The sequence below is a fragment of the Salmo salar genome, chromosome 13, assembly GCF_965601325.2.
Source record: "Salmo salar chromosome 13, fSalSal1, whole genome shotgun sequence".
Classification (NCBI taxonomy): Eukaryota; Metazoa; Chordata; class Actinopteri; order Salmoniformes; family Salmonidae; genus Salmo; species Salmo salar.
In genome coordinates, this window is record NC_138303.1 from 87,897,062 (window position 1) to 87,919,761 (window position 22,700).

The 22,700-nt window shown below is 39.4% G+C and overlaps 2 protein-coding genes and 1 pseudogene across 2 annotated transcripts in view; 2 read left to right on the forward strand and 1 right to left on the reverse strand.

The window, feature by feature from the left end:
• The first annotated feature begins 1,167 nt into the window (after positions 1 to 1,167).
• On the forward strand, positions 1,168 to 7,159 carry LOC106567783 (protein YIPF6). Its single transcript, XM_014137513.3, has 7 exons — positions 1,168 to 1,282; positions 1,823 to 1,951; positions 5,254 to 5,332; positions 5,658 to 5,700; positions 5,819 to 5,944; positions 6,136 to 6,293; positions 6,558 to 7,159. The coding sequence occupies exons 1-7, from the start codon at positions 1,250 to 1,252 to the stop codon at positions 6,677 to 6,679; spliced, it is 690 nt and encodes a 229-aa protein (XP_013992988.2). The 5' UTR covers positions 1,168 to 1,249; the 3' UTR covers positions 6,680 to 7,159.
• Positions 7,160 to 9,111: 1,952 nt separating this feature from the next.
• Positions 9,112 to 18,383, reverse strand: LOC145860011 (general transcription factor II-I repeat domain-containing protein 2A-like; annotated as a pseudogene).
• stard8 (StAR related lipid transfer domain containing 8) overlaps positions 18,340 to 22,700 on the forward strand; it is a 41,871-nt gene continuing 37,510 nt past the window's right edge. Inside the window, exons 1-2 of the mRNA XM_014137511.3 lie at positions 18,340 to 18,501; positions 19,517 to 19,550. Coding sequence (XP_013992986.2) covers positions 18,457 to 18,501; positions 19,517 to 19,550 — 79 coding nt within the window. The 5' untranslated portion in view covers positions 18,340 to 18,456. The remainder of the gene's footprint in view (positions 18,502 to 19,516; positions 19,551 to 22,700) is intronic.

Sequence of the window (22,700 nt, forward strand, 5' to 3'; positions counted from 1 at the left end):
AATTATGGTCAGATTTGCCAAATGGAGGGCGAGGGAGAGCTTTGTATGCATCTCTGTGTGTGGAGTATAGGTGGTCCAGAGTTATTTTCCCGCTGGTTGCACATTTAACATGCTGATAGAAATTTGGTAAAACTGATTTACGTTTCCCTACATTAATGTCCCTGGCTACTAGGAGCGCCGCCTCTGGGTGAGCGTTTTCTTGTTTGCTTATGGCGGAATACAGCTCATTCAATGCTATCTTAGTGCCAGCCTCTGACTGTGGTGGTATGTAAACAGCTACAAAGAATACAGATGAAAACTCTCTCGGTAGGTAGTGTGGTCTGCAGCTTATCATGAGAAACTCTACCTCAGGCGAGCAATTGCTCGAGACCTCCTTAGATATCGTGCACCAGCTGTTGTTTACAAAAATACATAGACCGCCTCCCCTTGTCTTACCAGGTGCCTCTATTCTATCCTGCTGGTACATCGTATAACCAGCCAGCTGTATGTTGATATTGTCGTCGTTCAGCCACGACTCCGTGAAGGATTAGATGTTACAGTTTTTAATGTCCCGTTGGTTGTTTAATCTTCCCAGTAACTCGTCCATTCTATTGCATGTTTGCTAGCAGAATTGATGGAAGTGGGGGTTTATTCGATCGCCTCTGACTTCTCAGAAGGTAGCCCGCTCTCAGGCCTCTCTTTCTGCGCCTCCTCTTGAAGCAGATCACTGGGGTCGGGGCTTGTTCCCGAGGGAGCCGTATATCCTACGCCTCGGGCTCATTAGAGTCGTGAAAGAAGAAAAAGGATTCTGCTGGTCAGTGGTGAGTAATCGCAGTCCTGATGTCTGGAAGTTATTTTCGGTATGTACAAAAGGAGTAAAAAAATAAGTTACAAACAACGCAGATAAACGAACAAAAAACAGAATCGGTTGCTAAAATGTAAAGCGTCTGCCTTCTGCTCCGGAGTCATCAGTGAGCAATAATAGTGTTTACATGATTTTTAAATTACTTTATTGAGCTTCACAATCAATTTAAGATACTTTCGGATGATTTGGACATGATATGCGAAAAATGCTAATATCGGTCCCATGACTTGAATTGGATTTGTGCCACAAAAGCTAAAACGTTAGCATGTGGAAACTTCCCAACTGGTATTTACGATTTCACAACGGTAAATACCACCTTCCCACTTGGTTGGAACGCAGCATTAGCCACTTGACATCCTGGTCAAAACATTTGGATGACGTTTCATATCCGTGTGGACAGAGAAAATGGCGGAAGTGGAGAAGACAAGTAAACTTATGGTAAGAAGAAAGCACATAACGTAACTATTCGTATTCATATATAAAACATTTACATAGTATAGATTAATGTTTTTGTAGGCGTGGTGTTAATATTAAATACAGATGAGGGAATGTCAACATTAGTGTTGAAGTTGGCTAGCACTACACATCCAACACTCCATGGATAGGAAAACGCTTGCAGTATCATTGTTGTATGTTCAGTAAAGTCACCGTCCATGCAAAAGTTCTCAATGGCTTCCAAAACCTGGAGAGAGAATTGATTAGTTCTTTAACTAGCCATGTAAACAATGGCTCGTTGCGGGACGAAGCAAGAGGGAGAACAGTAGCTATCTAACGTTACTGTATTATCTGTCTGTTTAGCCAAGCTAGCTCTCCACCATGCATGTGCCAACAGCAGCACCCAAACCACATTTTGTAATAAGACCGCATTGAATTATCATGAAGAAACTAACTTTATAGCTAAGCTGAAATAGAATAATCGGTTGTCATTATTGAGAGCCAAATGTCTCATTTATTTGTACCTGTGTATCTTATTTCCAGTTTGCAGGTCTGTCAGATGTGTCCATTTCAGGGGACATTCCTGTTGAGGGGGAGATCAATGTCCCTGTTGGAACACCGAGTCAGGACAAAGAATACTCCACACTGGATGAACCTGTCAAAGACACAATAGTAAGATTTCCCTCTTTGTGTACATACTTGAATCTTTAAAGGCCAAGTGCAGTCAAAAATGTTTCCCCCCCCCCCCCCCCCCTGGGTTTTATATCAAATTGTACAACAGCTGATGAAACTAACACTGTAAAAGTGTGAAAGATTTATATCAGTGTTATTGCCTGATAGTTGCTGGTTGAAAATACAATCTACTCAGGACCTTCTAATCAGCAGGTTTGCATGGATGGGAGTTTCGGCTTTCCATGGTAACATCACCATGCGGAAAATTGGTTAATTAAGTAATAAAACATGAGAACCAGAGGATTATCGTGTAATAAATAAATAAAGTAATAAATAAATAATATAAATGATAAAGTAATCCTTCTAACCCCCCCCCCCCCCCCCCCCCCCCTTAAAAGATTTAGATGCACTATTGTAAAGTGGTTGTTCCACTGGATATCATAAGGTGAATGCACCATTTTGTAAGTCGCTCTGGATAAGAGCGTCTGCTAAATGACTTAAATGTAATGTAAATGTAAATGTAAATAAATCCCTTTTAGGGCCTTATTGCTTTTATAAAACGGTTGCCAAAAGATTAACGTCATGTTTTCATTAAAAAAGGTTATTTAAATAACCTTTTCGGCCGCCTTTCCTTCCAGTTCTCTGCTGCCAATGACTGGAATGAACTGCAAAAATCACTGAAGCTGGAGACTCATATCTCCCTCACTAGCTTTAAGCACCAGCTGTCAGAGCAGCTCACAGATCACTGCACCTGTAAATAGCCCATCCAACAACCACATCCCCATACTGTTATTTTTTTCTTTTTTTTCTCCTTTGCACCCCAATATCTCTACTTGCACACATCTTCTGCACATCTATCACTCCAGTGTTTAATTGCTATATTGTAATTATTTCGCCACTATGGCCTATTTATTGCCTTACCTCCCTTATCCTACCTCATTTGCACACATTGTATATAGACGTTTTCTATTGTATTATTGACTTTTGTTTATTCCATGTGTAACTCTGTGTTGTTGTGTCGCACTGTTATGCTTTATCTTGGCCAGGTCGCAGTTGTAAATGAGAACTTGTTCTCAACTAGCCTACCTGGTTAAATAAAGGTGAAATAAAATAAATGAGTACATTTGATTAGTTTGAGTTTATCCTTCCACCAGACGATATAGTCGGGAGCAAAAGCCAGTTGTTAGTTCTGAAGTTGCTAACCAAACAGGCTGGTCATGAATTATTTTGGGATGTTTTGACCCAGTCGTTCATCCAATTCATCCCACGATGCTATGCTAAACAAATCATTGGCATGTAGCTAGCTGGCTAGCATAGATTCAATGATGATGAGAGACAAGAACTTCAATAAATGTTTTAATAAATATTGTATAAATAGGCAACAAGAACTTCATCAAATAATGATTTGTTAAATAATATATGAATAAGCAAAAACCAGCAGATTGTCAAGTCAATAATATAACATTAACGTTAGTTATGAAGGCTAGCTAGGCAAATTACGTTACTCCTCCTTTGTGTGTAGTTGGCTAGCTAGCTAGCAATCACATCAAGCAACTGAAATAACAGCAAGCTATGTGCATTTTCTTTGGATATATCCATTATAATGATTCTGATAAATTAATTATCTTGTCTCAGAGAAGCTGCCAGTCTCGTCACAGTCATGCATGGCGCGGTGGAGATGGCAAAAATAAACTGCAACATGTTGCACAGGTCAGATGGGCACACAGCGAAGCTTACATTAACCTCCGCTGTACCAAACCAAATGCTAGGCAAGAAGCATGCGGAAATAATGTCTTGACTCTTTTTTCCCCCCCAGGGGAGATGAAGTTTATGAATGCCTGGTTGGGTTGCGGAACAGTGGATGCCCATTGTTACTTGAATTTTAATTAAGGTATCTTTCGGGAATTATTGTGAATAACTCCCTGCTATCAACCAATCAGCATCCAGGATTCGAACAACCTGTTTTATAATTAAGTGATAATGCCCAACAAGCTGGTGTTTGGCAAACTGTGCTAATATATCCTCCAAACACCAGCTAAAAGGGCATTATCACTTTTATACAACGGGTTACCAACGTATTCAAATAATGATTGACATATTTTAATTTTAAAAACTATTCATACTATTTCATTCTTCCTCAAGATATAGTCTCAACACAAATCTAGGGTTGCTACCCAAGCCGGCTGGTCGTTCGTTCTATCAGTTCGGTTGCCAGAGACGCGACCCAGTCGTTTAGTCTTTTTGTTCTGTATCTATGGACGTGACCCAGTCATTCTTTCTAAATGTTCCATTGTCATACTGGCTGGCAACATTCTTATCCCATGCTTGCTAGCTAGCCAACGACGGCAAACATAGTCACTTCAAAAAGTGTATCAAGAATAACAGAAAAATAGCTGCATTTGCATTTGTTTAAGCTGTTTTCTAGTAACATTTATTTGGATACATCCATAACAATGAGCTAATGAGGTGTGATTTCGCCTGACATAGAAATTGTGCTCTCTCATCAGGACACTGTTGTTTAGAGGAGCTAGCCAACAACACAGCTAACACAATCACTTCAAACTGAAGCTGGAAAGACTGTAAACTAGCTGCACTTTGTTTCTTTTTACCTTTTTTCAATTGACATTTCTTTGTATATATCCATAAAATGATGCCAGATGATTCATGATTTCTACTCCCGACACGTTCATTACTATGGGACAGCAGGAGATGGAATTTGAATATTGAAACAATGTTGAAACGTCAGAGAGACAGACTGCAAGGTTTATACAAATCTCCGCTGTTGAAAACAAGATGTTAGTCTAAAAGACGTGAGATAATGTCTAGATGTTTTTTATAGTGGAGATCAGGTTTATTAAGTGCCTGGCTGGGCTGATGAGACAGTGGATTGCGCTGTCAGATGGAACAGAGTAAATCAGCATTTTAACATCAGATTTAGCTGGTGGTAACTTGTGGAATAGACACCAGCTGGAATGCACTTTTAACCAATCAGCATGCAGGATTAGACACATCTGTTGCATAATAGACCAATAACAGAGTTCCAAACCTCTCTGCCAATAACGGCTAGTTTTCCGTTTTTTCCTCCCACTCAGACCACTCTTATTCTTGCTTGAGAAATAGTTTTTTGCTAAAAAGCTATTTTTGCCTATTTGAAATCTATTACAGTAAGGTACTTTTTACCCAGAAATTATTTGATAGTGAAATAAAAATGTATGCATTTAATGACACCTTTAATTTGTCCCTTCCCTGATACATGGCATTTTAAAATCTCTACTAAAATCTCCCTCATGTCTCATTTACAGTTGCGAGATCTGAAAGCAGTGGGGGAAAAGTTTGTTCATGTGATGTATCCCAAGAAGAGTTCAGCGCTACTGAGAGACTGTGAGTACTGTGTACTTTGAAAGATTAATTCATCTTTTAAACTATTCCAACACAATGAACAAGTGGTGTTATATGATGTGACATAGCAGTATCTAACTTGCTAATATATTTAACCAATGTGTACAAGAATAACAGTATAATGATATGAAAAACATTATATTTAATGACATTTGTAGTATTACCTAGGAAAATGTGGCAAACAAAATGTGCCAGGTGTTTTAATATTATTTTAGCTCTCTCCAATACTACCTAGGGAAATGTGACAATGCTAAATGTGTTTGATGTTTTAGTAGGAATATTGTGTTTACTTCGTCTTCTTTTCCAGGGGACTTGTGGGGACCATTATTGCTCTGCGTGACACTGGCTCTGTGAGTATTCACGTTTCAATGTAGTAGCAGAATATGACTGCTAACACTCTTTGAGAATGAAGGATGACTAGAGAAGGATGAGCTATGGATTGATAATGTTTCCTTCCTGTTTTTTTAGGATGCTGCAGGGGGGTTCAGTTGACAGTAAGGATAACGGAGGGCCCCAGTTTGCAGAGGTGTTTGTGATCATCTGGTTTGGATCTGTCATCATCACACTGAACTCGAAGCTGTTGGGAGGCACCATGTACGTGTCTGTCATTTCCAACTGCCCAACTTTATAGCTGGCTTCCAATCATTATAGTGAAATTATTCCAGTATTAAAAATAATGACATGAGAGCATTTAAACATGCAAAAACTGTAATATGATTAGTTCCTTAATTTAATTTATTAATTGAAACCTTGTTTAAAAATGCCTGTTTTCCCTCCCTCCCTAGATCTTTTTTCCAGAGCCTGTGTGTGCTAGGCTACTGCATCATGCCTCTGACCGTGGCAATGGTTGTCTGTAGGCTAGTGCTGCTGGGTGGGTCTTGGGGGTTCAGCTTTATCGTCCGACTAATTGTGGTCACAGCATCATTCAGTTGGTCCACGTTTGGTAAGGAAGGTCCTTTTCATAAGGAGACAATTATATTTGTTTAAATTTAGTTGGCTATATTTATTGGTGCAAACACACCTCTACAAACACATTGACTATTTGCAGTCATAGTGACTTCCAGTAGGTGGAGCTGTTGCATAAAGATTCACCTTCTAATGTTCCTCATAACATTAGTACTACATTTGAATATATTATTACTGTCTAATCTTATCATAAAACAAGTCACTGATAACTCATGAATGTATGTATATGATTTCCCCCCAGCCTCTACAGCTTTCTTAGCAGATTGCCAGCCTCCCAATCGCAAAGCTTTGGTGGTGTATCCCGTCTTCCTTTTTTATTTCGTCATTGGATGGATGATTTTCACATTCTCACCGTCTGCGTAACAGTGGACTTATCTCTCAACTGAACTTATCCCAATCCTTTTGGAATAAAAGGATACAAATCAACACCTTGCCATTTGTGAAAGCTGAGTGGAGTGTTGGGAGTACTTTTGATGGAAAACTTATATTTCTTTGGAGCAACAAGGAAAATGGTGAGATATTAACCATAGTGCACAATGCTTTGCCTCTTTCTCTTTTTGTGGCTCTATTATTGCTAAGCTTAGCTAAGAACTACAGTGGAGTACAGTGGACAAAAGAGTCAAAGTGAGTCCCTATAAGGATGTCAGAAAAGCCTATCTGCTTGATTAAACAAGCTCTCTGTGTCTCACATGAAGAGATTACTTATCTCAATTGTTTCCTGCCTTGTAAATTATCTTACAATGCCAACTAAGGTTCCTACACTAAGCACATTCCCCACTGTAATGCTAATAATTCATCATAACATGTAGACTAGCAGGAATAAAGGGGACCATGCGATCTACATTGTATGTGTCATGGTCTATTGCCATTTACTTATGAATATGTGATGCCAGTATGTATACAGTACACTGCCTCACTACATCCTACTGCATATGCCCTATCACTCAAACACTGCTTGGAAACAGGTTTCTGTTTTATTTAGGAATACATAAAACATTTTCAAGTAGTATTATCTTATTCAGAAGGTAGGACTTGATTATCCACGGATAGTAAGTGGCAGTGTTGCTCGATTTTGATATGCGCAACCTAAAAAGTATGTAGGTGGCTGTAGTTTACATTTTCACATTTTTACTTTCACAAAGTTATGTTAAAATATATCTATACATTTCTGGTTCTCTCTCAATATTTGAATGTCATTCTATTTAAACAGAAATGCTGTGGGGAAAAAAACAATGGCACCCTCCAAAACTTGACTCATTTCTATTTGTTTCTATAATTGTGTTTTTATTTCAATGTTGTAATACGGTACAAAATCAGGGATTCCTGTCTTAAAGACATTGATGGAATCAGAAGCTAAATGGGGAATGATGGTGGAATAAGAGTCCTTGGTATACAAATTTCTTCAGTCACTAGCGATATAGCTCCAATATTATGCAAGAACTCTGGACTACACCAGCAGCAGTTAAACTGAAAAGTATATTTTGATTAGTTTGATAGCCTGTCAGAAGCCTCTGATTGTTATGGGTTAGTTTGCCAACATATGTGTAGCTCCTGACTGTTGACTCAAGGCGTGTGTGAAGAGAAATCATTTATTGGGAGTATAACCTGCCCTGAAACCTCTTAAGTTTGTACTCTGTTTAAATAAAGCCCCTCTAGAGATTTTTTTCTTCTGAAAATCATAGCACTTTCAAAACCCCAAGCAATGCAAATGTGTCTGTTTCCATGATGTTTGTACTTTTGTATAACACTGTAAACCTATAATAACTAACGGGAAGTAAATGCATCCATTTCCTTTCAAATGAATAGTTTTTGTGAAGCTACTTAGGCTACATGGTGCTGAATTACGGTGAGTAGTCCCTCCTCACAGCTGCCCATGTCCCTTAATGTTGATGATATGGTTCTTACTGACAAGAAGCACATGGCTGAGCTCTAATCACTTCCGTAAGTCAGGATTCCTATTTGACTCAGCCGTGCCTCCTTGCTCATCTAACATTTCCTCATCACACACCCCTTCTAATGTGACTAGCCCGATGCTCTTCCCTCTTTTTCCCCTGCCCCGCTACAGAGTTTTTCCCTGCAGGCAGTCACTGAGTCCGAGGTGCTAAAGGAGCTCCTTAAACTAGACCAGGTCTGGGCAATTATTTTTCATGGATGGCCATATTAGAATATATTTTTGCCATCGCGGGCCAGAATCATATTACAGGATTATCCATCATGTGTATAACTGTGTTGACAGATATATCTACTGTAAATCACGTCCAGATATGCTACTTATTTAACATGCACAGAAATAAACCAATCCATGTTCCCTTTTTGGTAGGTATTTTCATTATTAAACATTCAATAAACTACCCGGAGGGAAAAGTACGCTGTGCATTCAGCACCACGGACAGAACTTGTTAATGGGTATGCACAAAAACACAAGAAAGAGAGAGCTCAACATTACATTGAAACTACTCAGTCAGTGTGAGGAGTGATGGGTATTGACTAGAGCAGTGAAGTCAGTTTCTAACGTTGCTATGCGCAGGATTGCTGAGAGGTGAGAGTAAGATATGATCTGTGCTTTGACTTGTTATATTTCATCACTGAAAATGTCTGTTCACATACATAGGTTGACCCAAACATCTGAGCAGGACTCCTAATCTTTGGAAAGTTTTGTTCATCGAGAGATGCATAGAACCACATAAGTGACATTGTTTTGAATTGTTCTCCAATCACTTCGTAAGACTGAAGATCGCTAAGCTCAAGTTGCAGGTCAGTGGTAGCGTTATCCACATTGAAGGTGAAAGGAGAAGAAACCAACACCATGTCATTTTCCAACACTTTGAAATCCTCAAAATGATGAGAAAACACTGTTCAATGTTCGCAGCAGCAATGTATACTTTTCACGCTGGTGATCTGATAGGGAACAGACTAGTAGTGACGGAAGGTGGGTGAGATTGTTGGCTTCTACTTGGCGGGTCAAGAGTAGTACATTTCCCTTGAAGGCTTTGACAAGGCTGTAAATCTGATGTGCAAAAAGGCCCTTCCCTTGTAGTTCGGAATTCAGTTCATTCATGAGTGCCAGGATGTCCACGGTGAAGGCAAAATCAGCCAACAATTTATCTTGCAGTTGAGGGAGATCCACATATTTTCCTTTCATTTGCAGAAACTCAACAATCTCCAACTTCAGGTCCCACACCCTTTTAAGCACTTTCCCCAAACTCATCCATCTCACGTTTGTGTGGTAGGGGAGATCTGCATGACCTGACTGTCTCTTCCAGCAGGGAGACAAACTGCCTGTGGTTTAAAGATTTTGCTCTTATTAAGTTTACCACTTTAGTGACTGTATCCACAACATGGCTCATTTTCAGAACACATTTACAGAACACCTGATGAATAATGTAATGCAGGAAAATCATTTTCTGATCTGGGTTGAGTTCAGCTACTTGATCTTCTATCCTTTTCAAAAGGCCAACATTTTGTCCTGTCAAGTTTGGGCACCCATCAGTGGTCAGACTGGATAACTTTTCAAAAGTCAGTCCCAGCTTTAACACACTTATTAACCACCTCCAATAAACCTTTCCCTCTGTTTGTGCTCTTCATTGACTGCACTGAAGCAAGCTCCTCTGCAATTTAAAAGTCTGGGGTTATGCCTCGTAAGAATATCAACAACTGCGCCATGTCACGTGCATCACTGCTCTCATCCAGGTCCAAGGATAAATAGATGAAATCCTTTACTTTTCAACTGTTGTTCCATATTCTCTGCGATGTCCTCAACACACCATGTCACTTCGTCTTGACAGGGAAACATTTTCAAACAGCTCTTTCTTGTCGGGACAAAGTATTGCTGCAGAGTCAATTAAACATTCTTTAATGAATTCGCCCTCAGCGAATGGCTTGCTATGTTTAGAAATTTTGTGGGACAGTACATAGCTAGCTCTCGCAATTCCGTCGTTTGCTGAATGCAGTTGCTGAAGTCCTTGCTGCTTTTGCAACTGAAAAAGCAACTCTTTCGATGCACTTGGCCTCTGCTCAGAAGACATTTTCCTATGCTTCATCTGGAATAGTCAGGAGAAGTTGTAGTTTTTCAAGACAGCGATGCTCTCTTTTCACACTAAGCACACAGCTTTCCCTGATACCTCAATAAATAAATATTTCGATGTCCACTCTTGCTGGAAACCTTACATTCATTGTATACTTTCTTTTTCTTTGAAATCTTTGAAAAACAAATTTTTGCGCAATTTCTAGCTAGCTTCTATTTGTAACTGTGACGTGTGTCAGCCTGTCAGTCACTCTGTCCTCGTGCAGTTGGTATTTATACGTGCTTCAAAATAAACCACAAGCAGTGGGAGTTGAATCATTACACAAAGGCGAGTATTCATTGGGCTTTTCATTTGAATAACAAATACGTTTTTCAAAATTTTACTATTGAAAATTCTTTATGTGATATGAGCATGATTCCGCGGGCCGTATTGAATCAGGTCACGGGCCTGGGCCTGGTCACAGGCCTGGGCCTGGTTTAGACTCTTCCTTCATTAAGGTTGATGCCCCTATCATTTTTAACCTGGCTCTCCTCTCTTGGGAGGTTCCCATTGCTTGGAAGGCAGCCACGGTGTGTCCTTTATTTAAAAGTGGAGATCAAGCTGATCCTAACTGTTATAGGCCTATTTATATAGTGCCCTGTTCATCAAAAGTGTTGGAAAAACTTGTCAATAATCAACTGACTGGCTTTCTTGATGTCAATAGTATTCTCTCTGGTATGCAATCTGTAATCCGCTCATGTTATGGATGTGTCACTGCAACCTTAAAGGTCCTCAATGATGTCACCATTGCCCTTGATTCTAAGCAATGTTGTCTTGCTATTTTTATTGACTTGGCCAAAGCTTTTGATACGGTAGACCATTCCATTCTTGTGGGCCGGCTAAGGAGTATTATGTATCTGAGGGGACTTTGGCCTGATTTGCTAACTACCTCTCTCAACGAGTGTAGTGTATAAAGTCAGAACATCTGCTGTCTCAGCCACTGCCTGTCACCAAGGGAGTACCCCAAGGCTCAATCCTAGGCCCCACGCTCTTCTCAATTTACATCAACAACATAGCTCAGGCAGTAGGAAGCTCTCTCATCCATTTATATGCAGATGATACAGTCTGGCCCCTCCCCAGATTTTGTGTTAAACACTACAACAAAGCTTTCTTAGTGTCCAATAATCTTTCTCTGCCATTAACCTTGTTCTGAACACCTCCAAAATAAAGGTAATGTGGTTTGGTAAGAAGAATGCCCCTCTCCCCACAGGTGTGATTACAACCTCTGAGGGTTTAGAGCTTAAGGTAGTCAGCTCATACTAGTACTTGGGAGTATGGCTAGACGGTACACTGTCCTTCTCTCAGCACATATCAAAGCTGCAGGTTAAAGTTAAATCTAGACTTGGTTTCCTCTATTGTAATCGCTCCTCTTTAATCCCAGTTGCCAAACTAACCCTGATTTAGATGACCATCCTACACATGCTAGATTACGGAAACGTCATTTATAGATTGGCTGGTAAGGGTGCTCTCGAGCGGCTAGATATTCTTTACCATTCGGCCATCAGATTTGCCACCAATGCTCCTTATAGGACACATCACTGCACTCTATACTCCTCTGTAAACTGGTCATCTCTGTATACCCATCACAAGACTGACTTGTTGATGCTTATTTATAAAACCCTCTTAGGCCTCACTCCCCCCATCTGAGATATTTACTGCAGCCCTCATCCTCCACATACAACACCTGTTCTGCCAGTCACATTCTGTTAAAGGTCCCCAAAGCACACACATCCCTGGGTCGCTCGTATATTCAGTTCGCTGCAGCTAGTGACTGGAACGAGCTGCAACAAACACTCAAACGGGACAGTTTTATCTCAATCTCTTCATTCAAACACTCAATCATGAACAGTGTTACTGACAGTTGTGGCTGCTTTGCATGATGTATTGTTGTCTCTACCTTCTGGCCCTTTGTGCTGTTGTCTGTGCGCAATAATGTTTGTACCAGTCAAGCAGTGAATATCAAACACAGATTCAACAACGAAAATGTAAATCTAGGGTAAGACCTGAAAATGGTTGTCTACCAATGATCACCAACCAATTTGACAGAGCTTGAAGAATTTTGAAAATAATAATGTGCAAATATTGTGCAATCCAGGTATGGAAAGCTCTTCGAGACTTACAGTGGCTTGAGAAAGTATTCATACTCCTTGGCATTTTTCCTATTTTGTTGCTTTACATCCTGGAATTAAAATAGATTTTTTGGGGGTTTGTATCATTTGATTTAGACAACATACCTACCACTTTAAAGATGCTAAATATTTTTTCTTATGAAACAAACAACAATTGAGTAAAGAAATCTGAAAACTTAAGCGTGCATAACTATTCACCCCCCAAAGTCAATATTTTGTAGAGCCACCTTTTGCAGCAATTACAGCTGCAAGTCTCTTGGGGTATTTATTTATTTATTTACCGTTATTTTACCAGGTAAGTTGACTGAGAACACATTCTCATTTACAGCAACGACCCGGGGAATAGTTTCAGGGGATAAGAGGGGGATGAATGAGCCAGTTGTAAGCTGGGGATGATTAGATGGTATGTCTCTATAAGGTTGGCACATCTAGCCACTGGGATTTCTGCCCATACTTCAAGGCAAAACTGCTCCAGCTCCTTCAAGTTGGATGGGTTCCGCTGGTGTACAGCAATCTTTAAGTCATACCACAGATTCTCAATTGGATTGAGATCTGGGCTTATGTTTGGGGAGTCTCCCACATGCCTTTTGGCGAACACCAAACTTGTTTGCTTATTTTTTTCTTTAAAGTGATCCTTTGGGCAGATACTCCAATCTCCGCTGTGGAGCTTCGCAGTTCCTTCAGGGTTATCTTTGGTCTCTTTGTTTCCTCTCTGATTAATGCCCTCCTTGCCTGGTCCGTGAATTTTGGTGTGCGGCCCTCTCTTGGCAGGTTTGTTGTGGTGCCATATTCTTTCCATTTTTTAATAATGGATTTTATGGTGCTCCGTGGGATATTCAAAGTTTCTGATATTATGTTATAACCCAACCCTATTCTGTACTTCTCCACAACTTTGTCCCTGATCTGTTTGGAGCGCACCTTGGTCTTCATGGTGCTGTTTGCTTGGTGGTGCCCCTTGCTTGGTGTTGCAGACTCTGGGGCCTTTCAAAACAGGTGTGTATATATACTGAGATCATGTGACAGATCATGTGACACTTAGATTGCACATAGGTGGACTTTATTTAACTAATTATGTAACTACTGACGATAATTGGTTGCACCAGATATTATTTAGGGGCTTCATAGCAAAGGGGTGAATACATATGCATGCACCACTTTTCTGTTTTACATTTTCTTTATTTTTTTGAAACAAGTTATAATTTTCCTTTCACTTCACCAATTTGGACTAATTTATGTATGTCCATGACATGAAATCCAAATAAAAATCTATTTAAATTACAGATTATAATGCAACAAAATAGGAAAATGCCAAGGGGGATGAATACTTTTGCATGGCACTGAACCCAGAAAGGCTCACCGATGTAATCACTGCCAAAGGTGCTTCTACAAAGTGTTGACTCTGGGGTATGAATTCTTATGTACATTTGATATTTATGTATTTAATTGTCTATAAGGTTGCTAAAATGTCTAAAAACATGTTTTCACTTTGTCATCATGTAGTATTATGTGTTTAATCAATTTATAATTCAGACTGGAACACAACAAAATGTAGCATAAGTCAAGGGTTATGTATAATTTATGAAGGCACTGTATGCCTCATCACAGTTCTATCTTGGAGATCTACAGACAGTTCCTTGGATTTCATGGTATAGTTTCTGCTCTGACATACACTGTCAACTGTGGGACCTTAGACAGGTGTGTATATTTCTAAATCATGTCCAAACAATTGAATTGGCCACAAATTCCCTGTCTTGGGTCAGTTAGGATCACCACTTTATTTAAAAAATGTGAAATGTCAGAAGATTAGAAGAGATTAATTTATTTCAGCTTTTATTTCATTCATCACATTCCCAGTGGGTCAGAAGTTTACATACACTCAATTAGTATTTGGTAGCATTGCCTTTAAATTGTTTAACTTGGGTCAAATGTTTCGGGTAGCCTTCCACACGCTAAATTGGGTGAATTTTGGCCCATTCCTCCTGACAGAGCTGGTGTAACTGAGTCAGGTTTGTAGGCCTCCTTGCTCGCACACGCTTTTTCAGTTCTCCCCACAAATGTTCTATAGGTTTGAGGTCAGGGCTTTGTGATGGCTACTCCAATACCTTGACTTTGTTGTCCTTAAGTGATTTTACCACAACTTTGGAAGTATGCTTGGGGTCATTGTCCATTTGGAAGACCAATTTGCAACCAAGCTTTAACTTCCTGACTGATGTCTTGAGATGTTGCTTCAATATATCCACATAATTTTCGCCCCTCATGATGCCATCTATTTTGTGAAGTGCACCAGTCCCTCCTGCAGCAAAGCACCCCCACAACATGATGCTGCCACCCCCGTGCTTCATGGTTGGGATGGTGTTCTTTGGCTTGCAAGCCTCCCCTTTTGTCCTCCAAACATAACGATGGTCATTATGGTCAAACAGTTCTATTTTTGTTTCATCAGACCAGAGGACATTTCTCCAAAAAGTACAATTTTTGTCCCCATGTGCAGTTGCAAACCGTAGTTTTTTTATGGCGGTTTTGGAGCAGTGGCTTCTTCCTTGCTGAGCGGCCTTTCAGGTTATGTCGATATAGGACTCGTTTTACTCTGGATATAGATACTTTTGCACCTGTTTCCTCCAGCATCTTCACAAGGTCCTTTGCTGTTGTTCTGGGATTGATTTGCACTTTTCACATCAAAGTACGTTCATCTCTAGGAGACAGAACGTGTCTCCTTCCTGAGCGGTATGACGGCTGCGTGGTCCCATGGTGTTTATACTTGCGTACTATTGTTTGTACAGATGAATGTGGTACCTTCAGGCATTTGGAAATTGCTGATTGGCTGATTTCTTTTGATTTTCCCATGATGTCAAGCAAAGAGGCACTGCGTTTGAAGGTAGGCCTTGAAATACATCCACAGGTACACCTCCAATTGACTCAAATGATGTCAATTAGCCTATCAGAAGCTTCTAAAGCCATGACATCATTTTCTGGAAATTTCCAATCTGTTTAAAGGCACAGACAACTTAGTGTATGTAAACTTCTGACCCACTGGAATTGTGATACAGTGAGTTATGAGTGGAATAATCTGTCTGTAAACAATTGTTGGAAAAATTACTTGTGTCATGCACAAAGTAGATGTCCTTAGCGACTTGCCAAGACTATAGTTTGTTAACAAGAAATTTGTGGAGTGGTTGAAAAACAAGTTTTAATGACTCCAACGTAAGTGTATGTAAACTTCCGACTTCAACTGTATGTACATTCAATTAGATATTTCTGTATTTCATTTTCAATACCTTTGCAAAAATGTCAAAAAACATGTTTTCACTTTGTGTAGATGGGTGAGATTTTTATTTATTTAATACATTTTGAATTCAGGTTGGAACACAACAAAATGTGGAATAAGTCAAGTGCCTACTTTCTGAAGGCACTGTAGTCCCCACCAGGTCAAGTGTTTTCCCGTGGATGACCATTAATATATTCTTGCCATCCCCACAATATATAAATATTACATTATTTTTCATCCCCAACAATAACATAAACTTGGTTACAATTTAATAGAGACCACATGGAACCCTCACATAAAAATTGCACACAGTGTAGTCTAGGGCTCAGAACATGCTTCAGTTGTAACGGTTGCCGTCGGGAATAGAGGACCAAAACGCAACAGGAAGGTGGATGCTCATCTTGTATTTATTTTAAAATAAAGAGAACACCAAAATAACAAAACTAAGAACTCACGAACAACAAAACAGTCTTGTCAGGCTCACACAGGCAAAACAAGAAACAATCTCCCACAAACACTTAACCAAACACATACCCATATATAGGACTCTCAATCAGAGGCAACTAGAAAACACCTGCCTCCAATTGAGAGTCCAACCCCAATAAACTAGACAAAGAAATACAAAAGACTAGAGACCACATAGAAATACAAACCTAGAACATAAACCCGGAAATAATAAATCAAACACCCTACTACATAAAACACCACCCCGAACCACATAAACAAAATACCCTCTGCCACGTCCTGACCAAACTACAATAACAAATAACCCTTATACTGGTCAGGACGTGACATCAGTTGGATGGGTTTTTCTCTCCATAATTATTGAAGTTCCCACAAATACCAGAGACGACCTCTATTAGGCCTATCTGAAACTCTTCTAAGACCTTGATGGGACTGAAGACCATCACCAACAGAACAGAGCCGATACAGCAACTTAATTTAAGTTATTTCCTATTACCATCTCACCTCCATTATTTAAGTCCACCAAAGCTTTAGAAGGATCTTTGGAAAAATAACTATCTTGGCCCAGGAGGCAACAGGTTGATATTCTTGTAGAGGAGGAAAAGCCGGTAAGATTGCCACTTCCCCTGAGTTGAGAGGTCAGGCTTAACTGCCAGCGGGCAGACACTTTTTCTATCACATCACCCTTTATGAATCTGTTATAATATCTTCAACAAACAGTGTTCTAGAAATGTCCCTCAAGCAACACTGTTCTTTTTCTGAGTGGACATGTGCATTTACTGGTACAGGTCTGTTCAATTACCAATGAGCTTTTGTATTAGGCCTGTCTCTTATAGCAAGCAACACACATACACATTGTTTGTGTCATGAAAACAAAGACATGTAATGAATGCATGTAGTGTAGAAAAATGCACTGTGATGAATTCCAAGAGGGCTTGAACAATTCTAAGTATGACTGGCATGCAATCCCCACCAGGTCAAGTGTTTTCGCATAGATGACAATGATTATATTGTTGCCATCCCCACAATATAGAAAAAATCCATTATTGTCATTGTTGACAGCTCGCCATTTATTCTGCATTATGTTTGTCATTCTGCAAGGTGCTTGCTTCTCTATGCATTTACGATAGTGCCACAAACAATACATGTGTGTTCTATATTCTGCATGTAGTCAAGAGTGAAAGACATCTGATTGAAGGCCATACATCACCAGTCATTTCAAATTCAATCAAATGTATTTTATAAAGCACTTACTTCAGCAGTTGTCACATAGTGCTATACAATTCAAGGGTTCTATGAGGACTCTATGACATTGTAACCACGTTTATGTTATTGTTGGGGATAAAAACACCAGATTATGCAGTCTTTGAGTTTTGTTGACTTAATATATTGGAAATCCATAAAAATACAAAATATTCAGATACTTGGAAGCCAAAGATAATGTTGATCGGCATGCTTGCTTTCATCATGACAGGCCTGAATGACAATATTAATCAAAATAGGTGTGCTATCCTGGTTAGTTGAACACACAGTATTGTATTTGAGATGGGGCATAGAAATATAACAATATTGTCCATTGTTCTGTTGTAACGCATCACACGGTGCGTGGGTATAGCATGGTTCCAGAGGACATTCCGTGGCCTTCGCACATTGGGACTTCATTGCATTCTATATCAATCAACAGTTGTTTATGTGTTCACTCATCATTGAAATTCGTAAATTTAATATTTTCCATTACTGGGGGCTGGGAGGATTATGGTCTTAAATTGCTTAGAACTGTCATGAAATCCCTTCAGTAGTTCTGATACACTGTGCTTCCGCTCCTGAACAACAGAGAGAGTGAGAGAGACAGATACTGCATGCCGAGCCCCGCCTAAGCTGCAGTGAATCCAGCCATCTATTGGTTTCAGAGCTACATTATACTGTATGCTGTTTTTTGAGTGGCCTTTTTTTTTCCAGTTCCAGAGTCCAGTGCTTCAGCCATTGGTATGCATAAAGCATCCTTTGGATCAGGCTTGTGCTACTGCTGTGATTTACTGTCCCAAGCCCTGCCCACTTCCCTCAGCCAGCTTCTCAACATCCTGCCTCCCAGCTCCAGCTCCAGCTCCAACTCCAGCGCTGGGCTGTGGTGGACACTGAACAGCCATGCAGGACCCAGCACCTTTGGCCCCCCTGTGACCTCGGATACAGGACCTGGGACCTTTCATAGGACACCTGAACATGGCCTTTTTCAGCTGTTTGTGCTCATTGTTTGGAAGAGCAAAGGTAAGAACAATTTCTTTAACGTAAACAAACTTTTAAAAAGTTTAAAATATTTTGGTATATTGTTTGAAATGTGTACTGGTAAAGATAAGAATGAATGTGATAAAGATAATCTGTTTTTAAATGTAGATTTAAGTATTTATCATACTCCAACTGTGTTTTGGTCATGTATGGCTCAGTTGGTAGCTTGCAACGGCAAGATTGTGGCTTCGATTCCTAGGACCATCCATACGTAAAAATGCATGCCCGCAAGACTGTAAGTCCCTTTGGATAAAAGCGTCTGTTAAATGACATATATTATTACTATATATTTTGTATTTAATGGGTTCCTCTGCTTTTTAAGAAGTCATTCTAACTCGTTGTAATAAGAAACTCCTCACTTATTTTTTTTATAAACTACATATGTATATAGTTGCAGTTATATACTATTGTTCGGAAAGAAACTTTAAAAAAGGAGAGTTCTCATAACTTGCTACAGTTTCATAGTAGTGGTCTGTTCAGCATGTGACTCCCAAAGTAACGGACATTCCAGGCAGTTGGGAGTGGGTGTAGGAATGGAGTGAAGGCTGGCTTGTTTTCAGTGAGCATGCTCTCAAGGAGGTGTTAGCCCAGAGTTACCGCAGCAACGGGATTCAAATGTAGCCTTTCACAAGCTTCCACTTGGAGCCAATCGTGCTCCTTTTAGAAAGTTCTGACATCATTGAAAATGTAAGATCATAATATAAGGCTGGAACTACACAGAATAGTTGATTCTTTGTTGAATAAATGTCACAGTCTACTACATTTCTCAAGTCTTACTTAATTTGTCTAATTTTACTTCAAGAATGTTGTGCATATGACCCATATATAACAAAGTTGTAACTTAAATAATGTTTTCTAACAATGTATTGACAACACATTTAAAATACATGTTATATGTTAGAAAATAAATAAAGAGTTACTGCACTTGATGCTGCAAAACATTCCATATGAAACATTCCACGTATGGAAATGACATGCTCTATTTTCCTTCTTTCAGCTGATGTCCTCATCATGGGGCTACAAGAGAGCAGGTAAGGATAAAAGACTATCATTCAGAGAAAATTGATTTAAGAGCAAAGCATTGAGAGCAAATATGTGCATCTCTTTTGTTATTGTTGGTTAATCAAATTGTCTACTCTACCTAGAAGTGGTCTTCTCAAAGAAAAACAAAGCCTGGTATTAAATAAATTGAAAGTAGTAGCCAGTGATTTATATATATACTACTTGACTGACAGAGAATGCTGTCTTGAAGTCACCGCACCTCCATCTATGCACTCCTCTCACCAAAATAGTTTGGATGCCATAGAAATGCATTTACAATTGTCTACATTTGTTTTTGCCATAAGTATTATATTACAGACAGCTTAATGCATACATTTAAATAATATTTGTAAGCTAAACAAACAAACAAAAAATATTATGTACAGTACCAATCAAAAGTTTGGACACACCTACTCATTCAAGGGTTTTTCTTTATTTTCACTATTTTCAACATTGTAGAACAGTAGTGAAAACATCAAAACTATTAAAACAAATATTTTATATTTGAGATTCTTCAAAGTAGCCACCGTTTGCCTTGATGACAGCTTTGCACACTCTTGGCATTCTCTCAACCAGCTTCACCTGGAATGTTTTTATAACAGTCTTGAAGGAGTTCCCACATATGCTGAGCATTTGTTGGCTGCTTTTCCTTCACTCTGCGGTCCAACTCATCCCAAACCATCTCAATTGGGTTGAGGTCAAGTGATTGTGGAGGCCAGGTCATCTGAGGCAGCACTCAATCACTCTCCTTCTTGGTCAAATAGTCCTTACACAGCCTGGAGGTGTGTTGAGTTATTGTCCAGTTTAAAAACAAATGATAGTCCCACTAAGCGCAAACTAGATGGGATGGCGTATCGCTGCAGAATGCTGTGGTAGCCATGCTGGTTAAGTGTGCCTTGAATTCTAAATAAATCACTGACAGTATCACCAGCAAAGCAACATCAAACCTCTGCTTCAATGCTTCATGTTGGGAACCACACATGCAGAGATCATCCGTTCACCTACTCTGCGTCTCTCAAAGACAGGGTAGTTGGAACCCAAAATCTCAAGTTTGGACTCATCAGACCAAAGGACAGATTTCAACCATTCTAATGTCCATTTCTAGTGTTTCTTGGCCCAAGCAAGTCTCTTCTTATTATTGGGGTCCTTTAGTAGTGGTTTCTTTGCAGCAATTCGACCATGAAGACCTGATTCACGCAGTCTTCTCTGAACAGTTGATGTTGAGATGTGTCTGTTACTTGTGAAGCATTTATTTGGGCTGCAATCTGAGGTGCAGTTAACTCTAATGAACTTATCCTCTACAGCAGAGGTAACTCTGGGTCTTCCTTCACTGTGGCGGTCCTCATGAGAGCCAGTTTCATCATACCGTTAATGGTTTTTGAGACTGCACTTGAAAATATTTTCTGGATTGACTGACCTTCATGTCTTAAAGTAATGATGGACTGTCATTTCTCTTTACTTATTTGAGCTGTTCTAGCTACAATATGGATTTGATCCCCCCCACCTTGTCACAACACAACTGATTGGCCCAAACGCATTAAGAAGGAAAGAAATTCCACAATTTAACTTTTAACAAGGCACACCTGTTAATGAATGACAAAACAAGGTATTTCTGTTTTTTATTTTTAATACATCTGCAAAAATGTCCAAAACCCTGTTTTTGTTTTGTCATTATGGGGTATTGTGTGTAGATTGATGAGGACATTTTTTTCTTTAATCGATTTTAGAATAAGACTGTAACGTAAGAAAGTGTGGAAAAATGGAAGGGGTCTGAATACTTTCCGAATGTACTGGACAATTTATTGAATTCCAGACATGGGTTATATTAGCTTCTGACTGAACATCACTTGTTGTTCATCTTCAAAGTAGAAGTCTACACTGCTGTTTTAAATCCGCTATGCATCATGATTTGAAGGACAATTATAGCCATGAACTTAATATCCCACACCACACCAGAGAGTACTGTAGTAGTCTATGCATCGTGTGCCATTCATTTATTGCAGCGGGAAAGTCTGAAAGATGAATTCAGTATATCTTCATTGAATACAGGACATAACTACAAATTACTTCACAGACTACATCTGGAAAATGCTCTAGGTCAGGAAGTTTGAAAAGTCAAAAGAAAGCTATAACAGACAACGGTTGCTGCTGAGAATGGATAGTGAAACTTGTAATGGTTATAAATCAAAGTCCCCAACTTTTCAAACTCAAGACTGCACGCATAAAGCGAGTGCTTTATTGCAAAGGAATTTAGACCACCAACATGTTGCAGGTAAATTGTAAAAGTAGGCTATGCCTAAGTCTGTAATTGGTTAATCTATTAAATAGGCAACCACCGCAAAACATCAATTATGACATTTTTTACTGCCAGACTGTCTTCACAGCTACACTTTCCACTCAATTAATGGCTGCAAATCCTGATCAACCTATTCATTTTAGTTTAGTTACTGGGAAAGGATTGCACATCAATTTAAGCTATGGTATTGTCGTCTACAACAGAGTGCTGTTGAAGACAGAGCTATAGGCTATATTAAAATATGTTTAGGTAGGCTATGGATGCATCCAGATGATCCTGTAATAGCTTTAGCTCTATCTAAAGAAGGCCCACCTTTGATCGACAGCCTCCAAATAGGAAGCTACCCAGGGCACCCAGTCATAATGCAGCATTCACAACACAACTGTCTCTCATGAGCTAGCTGTGTTATCATGTATGTATTTGCTAATAAACAGAAAGACATGCTTCTCATACTGTGAAATGCAACAAGATGAGCAGTCCCTTTTGTTTCACATTTTTTCATTATATTTGTCATTTCCTCTCATCCTTTTCCTTTGAGCCCATTTGAACTCAGTTCCATAGAAGAGATATGATAGGCTTAATAAAGCAACAGCTGCTCTCCAATCACAGGCTCAGGTTTAAAGGCCATGGTTTCCCTAGAGACAGCCCAGTGCCATTAATAACATGGTGAAGGGCTGAGGGTGGTGCTTTTTCTACTATGAAAGATTTTAGAGCTTCTAAAAAATCATAGATCTAGATGAGATTAGAATTGTCTCCTTTAAATAATACTTCAATGACCTTATTACTACGATCTTCAATGTTTAGGGAAAAAGCTATATGGGTGGATTATGTCCTAGTCTCATGC